The sequence below is a fragment of the Arachis hypogaea genome, chromosome 5, assembly GCF_003086295.3.
Source record: "Arachis hypogaea cultivar Tifrunner chromosome 5, arahy.Tifrunner.gnm2.J5K5, whole genome shotgun sequence".
Taxonomy (NCBI): domain Eukaryota; kingdom Viridiplantae; phylum Streptophyta; class Magnoliopsida; order Fabales; family Fabaceae; genus Arachis; species Arachis hypogaea.
The window spans coordinates 98475974-98490992 of record NC_092040.1 but is presented as its reverse complement, the minus strand read 5'-3'; the positions used below and the strand labels follow the sequence as shown (position 1 = coordinate 98490992).

Sequence of the window (15019 nt, the reverse complement as noted above, 5' to 3'; positions counted from 1 at the left end):
ACTCTGAAAGTCAAACAAGTTCTCGTACTTCATGACACAAAAAATGTGGTTACAAAAAATGCCACACGATTCAAACAACCTACAAAAGCATGAAAATAGATTATTACATCTATGAAGTTCCATCAATAGATCTTTTATCGGGCCTTCTAGAGCAATCACACTAAAATCAGCTTTGTCCCCAACGGTAGACAATAACTTGATATTTAATGTCCCAACCTTCTGAATCTCGTTACATATTTTCTTAAAAATGTCATGAGTGAAACAATTTGTTGCAAATTTTGCATAAACTTCTAAAAAAGTAATCATCATAGGCCCAGAGCATTGAGATTTAAAGTTATCTACTAATTCATTGTTTCTATATTCATTTAATGTCCTATCTAGATTATGCATGAAGTTGATTAGTGTATTCATGCGGTTAACATGAAATCTAATCAGGGAGTTTATACCTTCACACTGTACTCGAAAAACTTTTTCCTTAGAAAATAATGTGCCCACACCGTCATTGGAGTTTCGTAAGTTTTTGCCATCCATGTATTCCCAACAAGATTGGGCTTTTTCAATATGGTCTCCTATCTCCAATCAAAATCTTTGCAGTCATTGTTGTCATATATTAAACCTTTAAAATTATGTAAAAAATTTGAATTCTTTATATTTTCACATGTATTTCTCTAAAGATGTCATCCACATAAGCCATGAGTTGCATTAGGAACAATATTCTTTATTGTATCTCGCATGGCAATGTCTCCATGTGTTATTACTTATTATTGCATTCAGAAGCTTCTCACTTATCAATTCAAGAAAGGTTTTCAATTCGTCCAATAGTAAACCACAACAAAAAATAACAATCTGTCCATGATGATTGCATCTAGAAAATATGACCAATGGTTTGTTGTATTTACTCTTCTTGTAAGTGGAATAAAAAACAACAATATCTCCAAAACACTAATAGTCGACAATTGATTGGCCATCTGCCCAAAATATATATGATCGGGCTTGTGATCACTTGTAAATATATACTTCCCAAAAATAAGAAGATCATTGTTAGATTTGCGAATCAGATAATTGATTGCGGTATTTGCATCCCCATTTTTAACTTTTGATCTACGATAACAGTCAATATGGTTGTATAAATCTTTGCGAATGAAACCATCATAATGATATCCACCTTTCTGGCTTGTAATATATCCTATAATATGACACGTTTTGACACCAAATTGGTGAAGGTTCTACACTTGGACTTTATCGACTACAATTAGATGACGATTGGCTGGAACAAAATATGCAAATATCGGAGGAGTTAATTCATGATTGTAACCTTCAACAAAATATGATATTTTCCATCTCCCATACTAGTAGTCAAACTTAACCTTAAGTCACGCTTGGCACTTAGTTTTTGTGATTAATTTTGCCTCCATTGTTCTATTGTCTAAATCAAGATACCTCATATTTCGTCACCCCTCTTTATTGCACACAAGTTGTCTTCAAATAATTATACTATCTTTATCTTTAATGATGTTGTCCTTCCTCATACAAAGCCATGCTAACTAATATAAACGTTATAAAATTGGTAAACTTCATCATCTGTTCTAAACTCGAGGTTACAAATGTCTCTCCACTATTAAATTCGCAATTCTTTTAACTTCAGCTATGTCTTCATTATTCTAGTAACATTCAATGAATTTTCATCATCTGAAATCGATTGATAATTGAAATCATCATCTAAATCGTTGTCCGAATTAATTTTTACATCATCCACATATGTAGACATTATTTTTCACTTAGAACAATCAAACATGGTAAATCAATTTATTGGGTTATTTATTAAAACATAAATAATTCTTGCTTAAAAATAATTTCATCAAAATATGCATAAATTAAAGACAATTTATGGCATAACTACATGACAATTTTACCCATTGTTAAACCTTATCAATAGTTTTACAATTAAACTTTATTTATCAATTTTTTATCTTATTTAATTTGATGATGGTGTACGTTCCAACAAATACATAATAACTAACTATGGAAATGATTCATTCAACTAAAATTGAAGTAAAAAATTTATTCCAACTGCCAACGTATTATTAAGTTTTCTTTTATCAACATTTTCTCCAATTATATATAGATTATAGTAGAAAAAAATGAGTCACTTAAGTCTTAATTTTAAATAATGATATATGACTAATTATCTTCGTCTATAGTGTATACTCTATAATATATGTAAGAGACCGTTCACATCAACTTTTTCAATGCTCTTGAAACAATGCATAAAAGAATACGTCGATTAGAAAAACATAACTTACATGGGAACTGGAATCTCACATTTATTTATTTTACAATTATCTTGGTCAAAGCAGGGATATAGAACATGCAGGTTCAGGATTTACTAAGAACTTCTTCCGGAAAAAAAGGAAGCATATAAATAGCAACATGCTCATCAACACTATATATATAAATTTTGATAGTCCTGGTTTTAGGTTCTTTTCTTTACAAACTAGATAGATATAACCAAAGATTTATTATTGATTTATGACATATTATCATTATTTAATTGAATAGCACCTTTTACACCTGACTTGTGAAGATTTTTTTCTTTTTTTTTTTCGTTGTTTTTCAAAATTAAAAGAAATCTTTGATGGTTGTAAGAAATTTCGTGAAAAGAGAGAAGAGAAAGGACAATCACCACAGTCAATTACAACTTTGAAACTTTGTAGGAATCATCTTTTTTTTTAATACTGTATTTAAATTAAAAGAATTTGGAAGGAAAAAAATATAAGAGAAGAAATTGGATGGAAAAATCAAGTTTTCATTATTTAAATCACAAAAGAAATTGAGTGGAAAACAAAAAAAAATATGTGGAACTCATGTAAAATTTTCTTCTCAATTGTGAAAAAAATTGAGAGAAAAACAAACATGATTTAAATTTCAGATTTACCCTTTTGATTTTAATAGTTTTAATATATTATTATAATAAAAATTTATATTTAAACATGATATATCTATTAGATAAATAATTTAAATTAAATATATAAAATTATAATATTTTATAATATTTATAAAATATAATAAAACATAAATAAATAAAAATATTTATATTTTATTAAAATATTAATATAATTTTATACCATTATGATTTTTTTTTATTTTTTTTATTTAAAAAAAATTCTATTTTCTTTCTATCCATTTTCTCTCCGTCCAAACAATACACAAATAACTCTACTTTTTTCCTTCTATTTCTCTCTTCTCATTTTTTTTTCTCTTATTTTCTTTTCTTTTATTTTCTTTTCTATATCCTAACAAAGCCTAAATAAGAATCTACTAAAAACTAAAAATCCAAGAGGATCTTTCACTGCATCAAAACAAAATTAAGATAAAATGTATTAATTTGCATCATAATAAAATCATAGAACATACCTAGCGTATAATTCAAACTTATGAAAAAATTAAAACAAATTGAGATCTCTTATGGATGGTGAAAATGGAAGCAGTCGAGACACTCATCAGACGCAGCTACAATGAAGTGTACAATCCTAATTTTATTTAATAATAAATATAAAGTCAGTCAAGACACTCATCACAACACACAATAAAATAAAGAGCCCAACCTTCATTTAATACATATAGCTTAAGTTATTTTGCAAAATGGTCCTTCTAAACATCTTATATTTAAGTACATAATTCGAATTCTACAATGCAAATACGATAATAATATAAACAATTGAATGAATACTCATTAATGATCTTTGATATTTTTATCTCATGCATGGTCAAGGTTGATACATGTTGTTAAGGGTGTGTTACCCGTATTTTTATCGCGGGTTTAGAAGAAATCACCTATATTTAATGCCAAGACTATAAATTGTTGCTTGGGCTTGAACATGGATTTGGACCTCAAAACTCAAAAGTCCGTTCATGTTGGCAGTTGGTTTATAAATATTCACCAAACAAAAGAAATTCTTCATTCAAGCCAAGAAACGTCCAAGTGGATGAAATTATGAACCAAACACACCCTGATCACTCAGGAAAGTTTACTTTTTCCACCCTGCTAGTCTTCTTTGACCGTCCATGCAAAAGAGAAAAAGCTAGACATGATTAAAGATGTTAGTAGTAAGAGAAAATCCACAATCATGCAATTATGCAAACTTTGTTTTAAGAATCACCATAGACTTTAGCGTAGTGACAATTCATTTGTCTCCCGAGCAATCATATTTGGGTTTAAAACTTGATTGAAATCAAGTAGTAGATAGAAATCCTTAAATATATTATGTGTGTAAAATGTAAATATGTAGTATACGTGAGTTTGTAATGTTATAATGTCTAGAATTTAGGAGTGTCTAATTCATCTAACAAAAAAAAATCATACTATATGTATAACAAAAATCAATTATCTATATAAAATATATATTAAAATATAAATATATATTAAAAATATTTAAAACAATATATATATATAATAACTAATGTAATATCCAACTTTTTGTATCCACATGTATTTTTTATTCACCTACCTATAACAGATTATCATGTTGAGGTTATAACTCAAAGCTTGTAAGTTAATTCTTTACGAAGACTGCCATATTTATTATTATTGTTGTTAACTTATTATTATGTAACTCCAAGACTTTTGCTCGAGTGAATTTACATTAGGGTTAAAGAACCCTTAAATATCCTGTGATGATAACCAAGGTCGACCAAGGCTTCACACTAATTGGGGTATAAACCTACATTGATTAAAAAGAGAACCCGCATAAAGTAACAAAAAATGAAGCTTGAAGCAGAAATTGAATCAGCAATCACATCTTGTCGCTCCATCAAATGAAAGTAATTGAAAAATGAGATAGAAAAAGAAAGTATCAACACTAATAATATCTTGCTGATTAAATAAATTCATAGTTTTAAAAATAATTGCAATAAATTGAGCAAATAGCAAAATGCCTCCTAAGACCTAACATCCTTAAATCTTCACTTCCAAGGATCATCCCTCCAAGGAAAAATGTGTTACTGCCTCTGCAATAATCATCAATGCAAATCCCTTTAGCAGGACAAAGAAACATCAATGTCCCCAATAATAACAATAATGAATCACTTAGAAGGTGAGCAATAAAAAATGCCTGTACAAGGTGATCTTGTCACTGTAAAATGGTAAGAGCCTTGAAAGAAGCAAACCACACCCTTAATTTGATCCCACAGCTTTGTTACACAACCCATTTCTTGCCCTCTTGATTGATATAATATCGGAGAATGAGTCGACGAGTTGCCCGGCCAAACTACTCGGATCATCGATCAGAGTCTGAATGAACGTGTTAACCACCCTACGTTCTTGCTCCGTCGACCTCAAACTGAACCATGTCAGCAACTTCAACCGAAACTCCTGTTTAATATGACCCTGGCATTCTAGCCAACGAATCACTTTCACACAATATTCGAAGTTCTCGTCCAATGAGAACGAACCATCCGCTATGTGCAAAGGAGATCCATTCATCAGAGTGCTGTCACAATCATGCGCCTCTTCGTTCGAGCTTGCTAACCTTTTCTTGCATGCATCTACACGAGAGTCAACAGCCGGGACTTCTCCGGTCGGCCCTTGTGTCCAGATTTGGGAATCACCACTACCATCCGACCCTGCCAAACAGTTTTTTTCGAGATCATGAGAGGCTGCATCGTCGTCCGGCTCAACTGCCTGCTGCAAAGTGCAACCATTATCTTCGTCCCTGGAAGACTCGAAAGGAGGTGTAAGTTCTTCATTTAAATCAGGCACCGAAGCAACATTTAAATCGAGGCCTCGTGAAACGGAAGGGAACCGCTCTTCTAGATTGCGAGGCACAATCATTTCTCTTTGTGCACAGCAATTTCTCAAATCCGCTCCGCAAAACCCCTCCAAGCAACCTTGTTCTTGAGCCCAGGCAAGATGCAAAAGTTTTCCAAGGTCTCGAACTTTAAATCCAGAATCAACCATTGAAGAACTCGGCTCCGTTTTGGATCCAAAAGAATTGTCTCCAGTTTGAAGGCTCTCCTTCTTGCGGCCGATGGCAACCGATGAAGACGGACTTTTTTCCAATATCTCTATGCTCTTGGTGAAACACTTGGCCTCAGAATGACCTAAATCGCCCTTATCGGTATAAGATATAATCCTAAAAGTATATTCTGTGCATGGCTGGAGATCAGATATCAAAATCCTCCTCTGAGCTTTCGGAAAGACACAAACAGGATCTTTTGTGTGTGATTCCTCCCTACTCTTGTAATACCAGAGCTTGTAACCCTTAATTTCCTCGGAAGACGCATTTGATATTCCAATCAAAATTATTTTGACTGATGAAGCTGTTACCTCTTCGAAAACAAACTTGCAGGCCGCGGGAAGGGAGCCCTCTGCAAGTTAAATACAGTCATTGTCAACAGTATAATCGAAATTGTTTGGGCCAAAAAACAAAAGGATAAGAAAGGAAGAAACCATAAATAAAAGAAGGCAATAATTCCAACCTCCGGATTCTGGATTTGAACTGGGAACAGTGGCCAACCATTCATCAGCTTTCCCAATAGCAAGAGAGCAGAGTTTCTGTACATCACCGGCAATAGGGAGTCTGCTGACAATGCCACGTGCCATCTTGGAAGAAACCCCATTAACTGGACCAACTTCCGTTTCTAATTTAGCCTTCGCCTCTTGTACAATTTCATGAAGTTGTTTAAATCTTAAACTTCCATTCAGAAGCCTGAAGCTCAAATATATCCGGTAACACAGCACATCTAAACGCCGAGCATCTTTTGCTATATTTAGCTGCTTCTTCCAACATCTGCCATTATTAAACATGAACATCAACACAATGCTGCAAACTTAGCCACCAACGTAAGTGTTGAAAGAGAAGTAACACAAAAATTTATACACCACAACAATTTGTTTCACTACAAAAATTCAAGGAGCCAGGGAAAGGCCATAATGGAATTAATTAATCCTGGAAAAGACACATCAAAGATCCAAAAACTACAGTAGTTGAAAGTTTGCTTATTGTTGCAAGAAAATGATGGACAGAAGGGGATGAAAACATGAGAAAATTCTATTTCCAGTAGTATTATACAATCAGAATGCACATCAATAAACTTTTTGCCACTGAAACAAAGAAATTGGAAATGATTCATCAAAAACCTCCGTATATCAACGAATAGTAGGTGAGGTCATGTAATGTGGTCGGTGAAAAGAAATTACTCACCCAAGTATCCCGGTAACTTTGCCGCAGGATGCACAACAATAACTGCCATCTAGTTGCATCAGTTGCCCATGATCAACTACTCCCACTTTTTCATGCTGAAGAGCACACTCGATGTGGCAAGACATACCACAGGAATCACCTTGGGCTGAGTCGGATGTGCAAACCAACCAAAGACTAGGGTCCTTGTTATCATCGAAAAGGTGGCAAATACAGCAAGAACATCTTCTACAAAATGTATCATCTTTAGACAGAACTGCTCTACAAGCCGAATTCTTACAGATCCACGAGTCAGAATGTCCAAAATCAGAAGGTGGGTCGGAGGTTGGAATGAATCGAGTAGGGTTTTCACCCTTTCGATGTTGTTTCCTTGAAAGCTGATTGCTAGGAGCAGAATATTTTTTCGAATCCTGTTTCTTGGAAATCTTGCTAGTTGACTTTGTTTCTGTCATCCTGATCTTTGTAGAACTGTTCTTTTTGTCCTTATCAAAGGACGTTCTCAGAAGTTCTTTCCTAGGACCAGATTTCAGGAATTCCGGAAGGAGTTCTGAATTTTTCGAACCACCTTCAGAATTGACATTTTTTTGGGATTACTTTGCACACTGGATGAATGGCCTTGAACACCAGAGCCTGAACAGATAACACGGCAACAAAAGCAAAGTAAGTCCTGCGAAGACAGAAGGGAAGCTCGACTAACTAAAACAGTAACACTGAAAGAGACAGATAAATGCCAATTAACTAAAGAGAAATATCGAAGATATTGATAAGATTCATGAAACAAATATAAAGTTCAAATTCAACCATTGACATGACTAGAATGGCAATCAGAGTGTAGTTCAATCTTTGAAAGCCGGGGCAACCTAGATCATTTACAACATAGTCAATTTCATTTGCTTGTATAAGTAATGTCAAAAGCACTTATATTTAACAACTTAAACTAAGATTGTTACTCTCCACACATATGATCTAATTCTCACTACTAATGCCAATTTTTCCATCGAGCCTTGTTCTATGCATTAAAGGGCAGTTTCTACAACACTTGGACTAGATATATGATCTAATGGGAAGTATAGCCTCACACATCGATTAGGGTCATTTCGTCACAAAAAATTGTCAAAATGAGTCCAAAGATAACACAACAATCTATGTCTCTATGGTAAGATAAATACACTCATAGAATTTGATCACGTGTGGTGAATCACAACCAGTTGAACAAGAAGTATAAGCCTAACATTAGAACAAAATCATTTGTCTGTTAAAACATTCCTCCTTGGCTCTTTGCATTGACAGAAGTGATGTTAAATCAAATATTTACCTTCTATTTAGGAACATTCAAAATCTCCAAACATCAATGTTGAAATTATTATTATGCTAATACCATCCTAAATAAGCAAATGAAAGAAATAAGCATTCAAGGGAGACAACAAGAACTAAAGAAAAATGTATTTAATAATGTAAGTTCAAGATGCACAACCGCCAAGAAAAAACCAAAAATCAAGTTGATCCAGGTGAAGAATTGCACATATTGAACAAACAACAGCTACCCAAAATCAGTTAAAATTTCAAAATGATCCCTACAATACACTCAGACAATAAATATTATATCTTCTCACCAAACATGCAATGGTTCACATTGAAAACAGATGAAGCAGCAAAAGTATACACACATCAAATGCCTTCAAATAATTCAAATACCTAAAAGCCTAAAATGTGGTTATATTACTAGAAAACATAGAGCAGGAAAGTGGATACCACATAAGCACCAGATCCTCCCCAAGGGTGAGAAGAGTCGGAAGAGAGATCTTGACAGAGTTTACCCTAGTGAAGCATTTCCAAAGTCACAATGGAGTAGCTACTCAAGGAGCATCGACGGCTAAAATGGCTGCTAGAGTTTAGAATAAGCATAACCCTTTTCATATACTAGATTCTATAGCTCTGTGCAGTTATAGGAGCACATGCTAAAAGCTTTGATTTCAAATTTAACACGCACATCTCAAATTATACCCATAAAGCATTTCAAATGTTTAAATGGAATGTATCTTTTTTATCAATCAAACGATTGGTCTAAAACTCCATGATCTTGATATTTCATGCAAGATATTTCTAACATTACTTCTAATTAAGTACATAACCAAAATTTAAAATTTTCTTTGATGTTATACTATATCTTGCACGATTATCTTATCTTTCTAGTGAACAATGACAAATCAGTTTTTGCAATAATATGAACAACGATCATGATCAAAAATTCTAATTAAGAAAATTTAAGACCCACCGGTAGATTTGTGAAGTTTGTGACCAATATTATTAGCTTAATATAGAAACAGCAGATACAGCTTGGCCATGCTAATTAAGGACAGGGAAATCATACACAAATACACCTTAATGCATTTTGGAAGAAATATTTGAAGAATGAATATGGTCTTTCAGAAGGTTCACAAAACAATCTTGCGTAATTGTGCAGAAATACTAAAAATCACTATTGATGAACTTTTAATACCAAAAAATTTATTTTTGATTTGGAAGCGAATAGGACAACTTAGGGTGAGTTTGGTTTGCGTTTTCATTTTCTATTTTTATTTTCAGTGTTTTTTGTTTTCACCTCCTGGTTTCTCTTTTATCTTCACAAAATTCTGAAAATGGAAAAAAAAAACTGAAAATAAAAACAGAAAATGAAATGTAAACCAAACACACCCTTAGACTGCAGAATTACCCTTTCTAGTTGCTATCAAGACAATGATTAAATTCAATAATAAAACTCACCTCTAAACATTTATAACACCAAACAAAAAATAAAACATATACTTGAATTGGGCGATTACATGTCTTTTTGTATGAGCCATGCTCAACATATATTAGAAACACAAATCAATTCTTTAATGTTTCATATGATAATAACAGAACATCAATGGTAGGTCAAAATTTATATCCATGAGCTTCAAAGGAAAAAACTAATGCATGTTAAAAGTCCAATCAAACCAAACAGGAAAGACCAAAGAAATATCCTATTGAAACCAAACTTCACATTTGGTTTTGTGGAAAATATTCATAACCTTGCTTAAATTGTAACAAACAATTTGAAATGATTTGATTCTGCGTATTTCATTGTTATATTTTCCATAACAGGGTAGAGCTCGGGTTTTTTATGAGGTATAAAACATTTCCGCATTGCCAAAGACAAACAGCATTTTCTAATTTAATAGTGTATAATATTTTTCCAATTTAATAAATTTCCAAAACAATACCACCCCGTGGCAAATGAGATAATACAAATTAGTAAACATAATAGTTCAGTAATCATTAAAACCCAAAACGCTTATTCTGACATAACATTGATCCTTGACTAAAATTAGCCATACACTGGAATTTATCACAACCATTTACACTTACTACGGTATATCATGTCAATTAAAGCATATAATTATAGCATATTATGTCACACCAACCAATCAAATTTCATGTTTTGGCCAGCAAGAAGGAAACAAATCTTGATCAAGGAATAGGGTACATGCAACATTAAAAGGAAAGGAACCATGAGACTGCAAAGTGAAATGATAAGAAACGAACAATACACCCTCCAAAACAAGTTTCAATAACTTATGCTATGAACTGAACTAAAACTGCATAAGAAAACTAAAACTTATACTATGATTAGTATTATTCTGAAACATGTAGTAGTAACACTCTTGAAAACTGCTAAAAATGGCCATCTAGTATAGTGAAGAAAGGGATGTAACAATATGAAATTGAAGGAAATGGAGTAAAATCTTTGTGATTTCACCCTCCTTCAGGTAAGTGCGTATTATTTACCGAGAGAATGAAAGCAAACGAGTGACCATGCCAAGTTTCCGAGAGGCCTAGCCCTCTACTAGTCTTAGTATACTCCCCAACAATCTGAATTGCCCCTCAGCATTGTCTCACTTCCAAATATACCTCCCCACCTCACCTATTGAACAGAATCACAGCATTCGAGCATCCTCCATGCTATCCTTCCCACATGGTAACGGGTAAGGGCATACTTCACCTAAGGTTAAGTTAAATGAGTTGGGACAATTTTACTATTATTCCTAGAAACATCCGCATCCGCAGCTAAGCCTTCTATTCCATTCACATCACGGCATCTAACGGAAACTCTCTAAGTAACTATAAAAACGGTGAATGCATGGCAAGAGAACTTTAAAATCATCTATGCAACTTCCAATTTCAGCTGGTACTCCACATGATGTGATGTTTCGACAGATGAACATACTATACATGATAAACTATTCTTCAGCTGGCACTCAGTAGTCAGAGCTACTTATAAAATAAAACGGTGAAGCAAATCGTTGCAACTACCGAAAGAGAAGGCTGAAGAAGAAGCTCGAAAAGCTCACCTCTAGCAAGGAATTTATCTTCTAAATCCATTTGCACTCACTAAACAATATAACTGAATTGCCGTTTTCTGACAAGTAAAGAGAAAAAGCATGACAAGTGTGTCTACATTACTTGTGTAACAGCAAAGAAGGCCGCGCATGAATCACCACTACACAGGTGATTCGTGAATCATACACGAACCAAATTAAGAAACTAAAAAGAACTTAATTATTTTTACACCAAAGAAAGCTAAAAGTTTTTAACCAAAACTTTAACACAACTACCAGCTTGTTTAAGTAGGAATTCTAATACAAGATCAGGAACAAACAGCTAGCGGGCGATATGAACTCTCAAAAAATCTCTGGATTTTCCACAACTATTGATCTATCAGGGAGACAACAATGGTTCATGTTCATATACAAAAATGCCACGATGTGACGCATGAATTTAACACAAGAAACACACAAAATCACAATGCAGGCTAGAAAAACTATAGAGCACATGACACCAACAAGTATTAAATTGGTAAAAAATAAATAAATAAATAAACACAAAAAGGAAAAAATGCACAAACCACACTGCAATATTACCATATATCCTGCCCATTTAATTGTTAACCAACAATGCCTCATGCAAAATACCCAATTGAAAACACTACAACAAAAAGAACACACTTTTTTTTTCAATTATTTCCATTATACTTATTTTCAACATACATTCCAAGCCAAAAAAAAAAAAAAACAAGTGACATAAACGACAAAGCGAACATGAACAAAAAAAAAGGAGCAGAGAAGCACAATAAAAAGCGCATACTTCACGATTTGACTTCTTTTCCCATACGCATTGCCGCATTAACAACAGTGTAAAGAAGGGAAAAAAATCAGACAAAGTCTTCTACAAAAAAACACATATAAATATCTTTTTACTGGTAATTTTATTTCACGAAAAATGAAAAGAGAAAATTACTACAAAATTTACAATAACCAGCTGAAATAATAATAGAAACAAATAAAAGCACGTAATTTTGAAAAAAAATAATAATAGTAAATTAAAATCTGCACATACGAAAAGAAGAACGAATCTAAAAAAGGGATCCCGAAATAAAGTAAGGAATGAAGGAGTGGTTTTTGCGAAGTGGAGGAGGAAGGAGAAGAAGAAGAATAGAATCACTGACCCTGTAAGTATGGTGAATGGGGAAATCAAGGGCTCTGGAAAGAAAGAACCGAAATTTGGAGATGAATCTCGTTTCGGTTTCACAAAACACAAACTATGTTGTCGTTGTTGTTGTTGTTCGAGTTTCGTTCGTTGTTGTTAGTTTGTGACTTTGTGTTGCGTTGAAGAGAGAGAAAGAGAGAGTTGTTGTGAGAGTTGGTCACGTTAATAGAGAAAACAGGTGGGGGTGGAGGGGCACGCGCGCAGGGTGGCGCGTGAGAGAGGAGGTGGAAGTTTGAAGATGTAGGCTAAGGTCTGAAGCAGTCTTTGTTTGTTTGGTTGGATCAGTGTTTTCTTTTCTCTTTACCTATACACTGTACTTGTTTTCATTCCCTTTTCAGGCTTCCAATTTACCTGGATGGACGTTATTGCCCCTCTGTTTAGGTCAGTGAAACTCAGATTTGAAGTTATTATAACCTTCTAATGTACGGTATTATTGTATTGGCGTGTTAGTTCTTCCGAATGCCCATTTTTGCAAAAGAGAAAACATAGGAGAAAAACCCCCCCTTTTTTTAACAATTTAAATAATAAATTTAAAAAAGGTTCATTTTAATTTTAAATTTTAAATTTTAAATTAATTAAGTTTATTTATGTTTAATGAGCCTAAAATATAGCCTATTATTTATATTGTTCATTGTTTATTTAGTGAACTTTTTTTCAAAAATTTGATAGAATATGTTTTTAATTGAAATTTTGAAGTATTTTTAACATTTTTTCTGTTAATAAATTTTAGTTTTGTCTTACTACGGTAATTGTGCCTGCTAAAATAGTTTAACATTTGTTTTTAAGCAGATGTCAAAATCCAATCTTTCTAATATTTTTAAAAAGATTCTATTAAAAAATTAATTAGAAGTGAAGTCAATTCTAATCAATTAGTTAAAAAATAGATCAGTTAAAAAACAAAAAAAAAGTAATCTCTCACTATTTTAATTTTTTAAATTTTAAAATAAAAAAAATAGTTTAGTTGGTTTATATTATAGTTAACTCTTTAAACTTTTTTTTCTAAAAATATTTTTATTAAAATTTAATTTAACTAATTTTTAACTTCATAACACGTTCATACAAATAAAAAAATAGATATAATACAAAATATAACGGAAAGACAAGCAAAAAAATTATTACCAAAAGTCGAGAAAAATAAACAACTTTATATCAAAAAAGTTTTTACCATAGTTATCAGAATCGAACCGATGATCGAATCGGTCAAGCTACTGGATTATTGGGTCATTAGTTTAATCGGTGGGTTATTGGTCGAACCAGTTAATCCGGTCACTGGTCAGGCTAATAGATCGCTGGATCATTGCTAACATACAATTGTTTTCATATGAAGTTAATATTTAAGAACCATTAGATAATTTGACAATTTTAACTAAATTATCATCTAACAATTTTTAACTATCAACTTCATATAAAGATAAACTGTATGTGAGTCTTTTTACCTATTATTATATACTACACGTATTTATTGAAAAAATAATATTAATAGATATCATATAATCATAAAAAAATAAATAAATTGTGGTTAATAAAAAATTTTATTTTTCTTTTTAATTTGTATTAAATATAAAATCATAGTTAAATAAAATATAATTTATTTAAAAATAAGTGACTTTAAAATTAAAATAAATTGAATATAAGTAAAATAAAAGATGCTATATGTATTATAATTTGTATATATATTGGTAAGAAGCATTGTAACTTAGTGGTTTGATCAGCTTTGTTATACCCTTCAACTAAGGAGTTTGAACCCTAGCGAACACATTTTGGATTTTTCGGTGGACTTACAGAACGCTGGTGCGCCATAAGTTCGCCTTCAACTGCGGCTGAACAGTTCAGCAGACCAATATTCATTGAGTTTGACCAGTTCATGCCGGTTCTCTACTTTAAACTGTTAGAATCTTAGATCAGACCGATATTAGATTCGGTTTATCAGATTTTCGGTCAAATCAATCAATTCGGTCCAATTTTAATAACTATGATTTTTACTGATAACTAAATCATTTTGATATAGCCAAATACTTCAAAGATCTATAAAAAAAAATTAATTGACCTATATTTATTAGTCCTAACTCCAAATAAAAGCCTTTATTTTATTTTAGTCTCATAGAAAATTAATACTCCATCTCATATTTATTATTCATTAACAAATTTTTATTTAATAAACAAATAAAAAAAATTCACATTTTGATATATTATTCTAAAAAAAATAAATATATTTTACATAAAATTTATGAAATTATTGTCATTTATTTTAT

General features: G+C 32.2%; 1 protein-coding gene across 3 annotated transcripts; it reads right to left on the bottom strand.

Annotated features, from left to right (window-relative positions):
- Positions 1-4816: 4816 nt before the first annotated feature.
- LOC112802178 (VIN3-like protein 1) lies at positions 4817-13069 on the bottom strand. 3 transcript variants are annotated; one of them, XM_029298452.2, is made up of 4 exons: positions 12727-13069; positions 7203-7866; positions 6478-6788; positions 4817-6366 (listed from the first exon to the last, which is right to left on the bottom strand). In XM_029298452.2, exons 2-4 carry the CDS (start codon positions 7649-7651, stop codon positions 5174-5176), a joined length of 1953 nt encoding a protein of 650 aa, XP_029154285.1. In that variant the 5' UTR covers positions 7652-7866; positions 12727-13069; the 3' UTR covers positions 4817-5173. The 3 variants fall into 3 exon arrangements, with proteins under 3 accessions (XP_029154285.1, XP_029154284.1, XP_029154286.1); XM_029298451.2 differs by having other exon boundaries at positions 7203-7829; positions 12727-13064; XM_029298453.2 differs by having other exon boundaries at positions 7203-7829; positions 8952-12904.
- Between the last annotated feature and the right edge of the window lie 1950 nt (positions 13070-15019).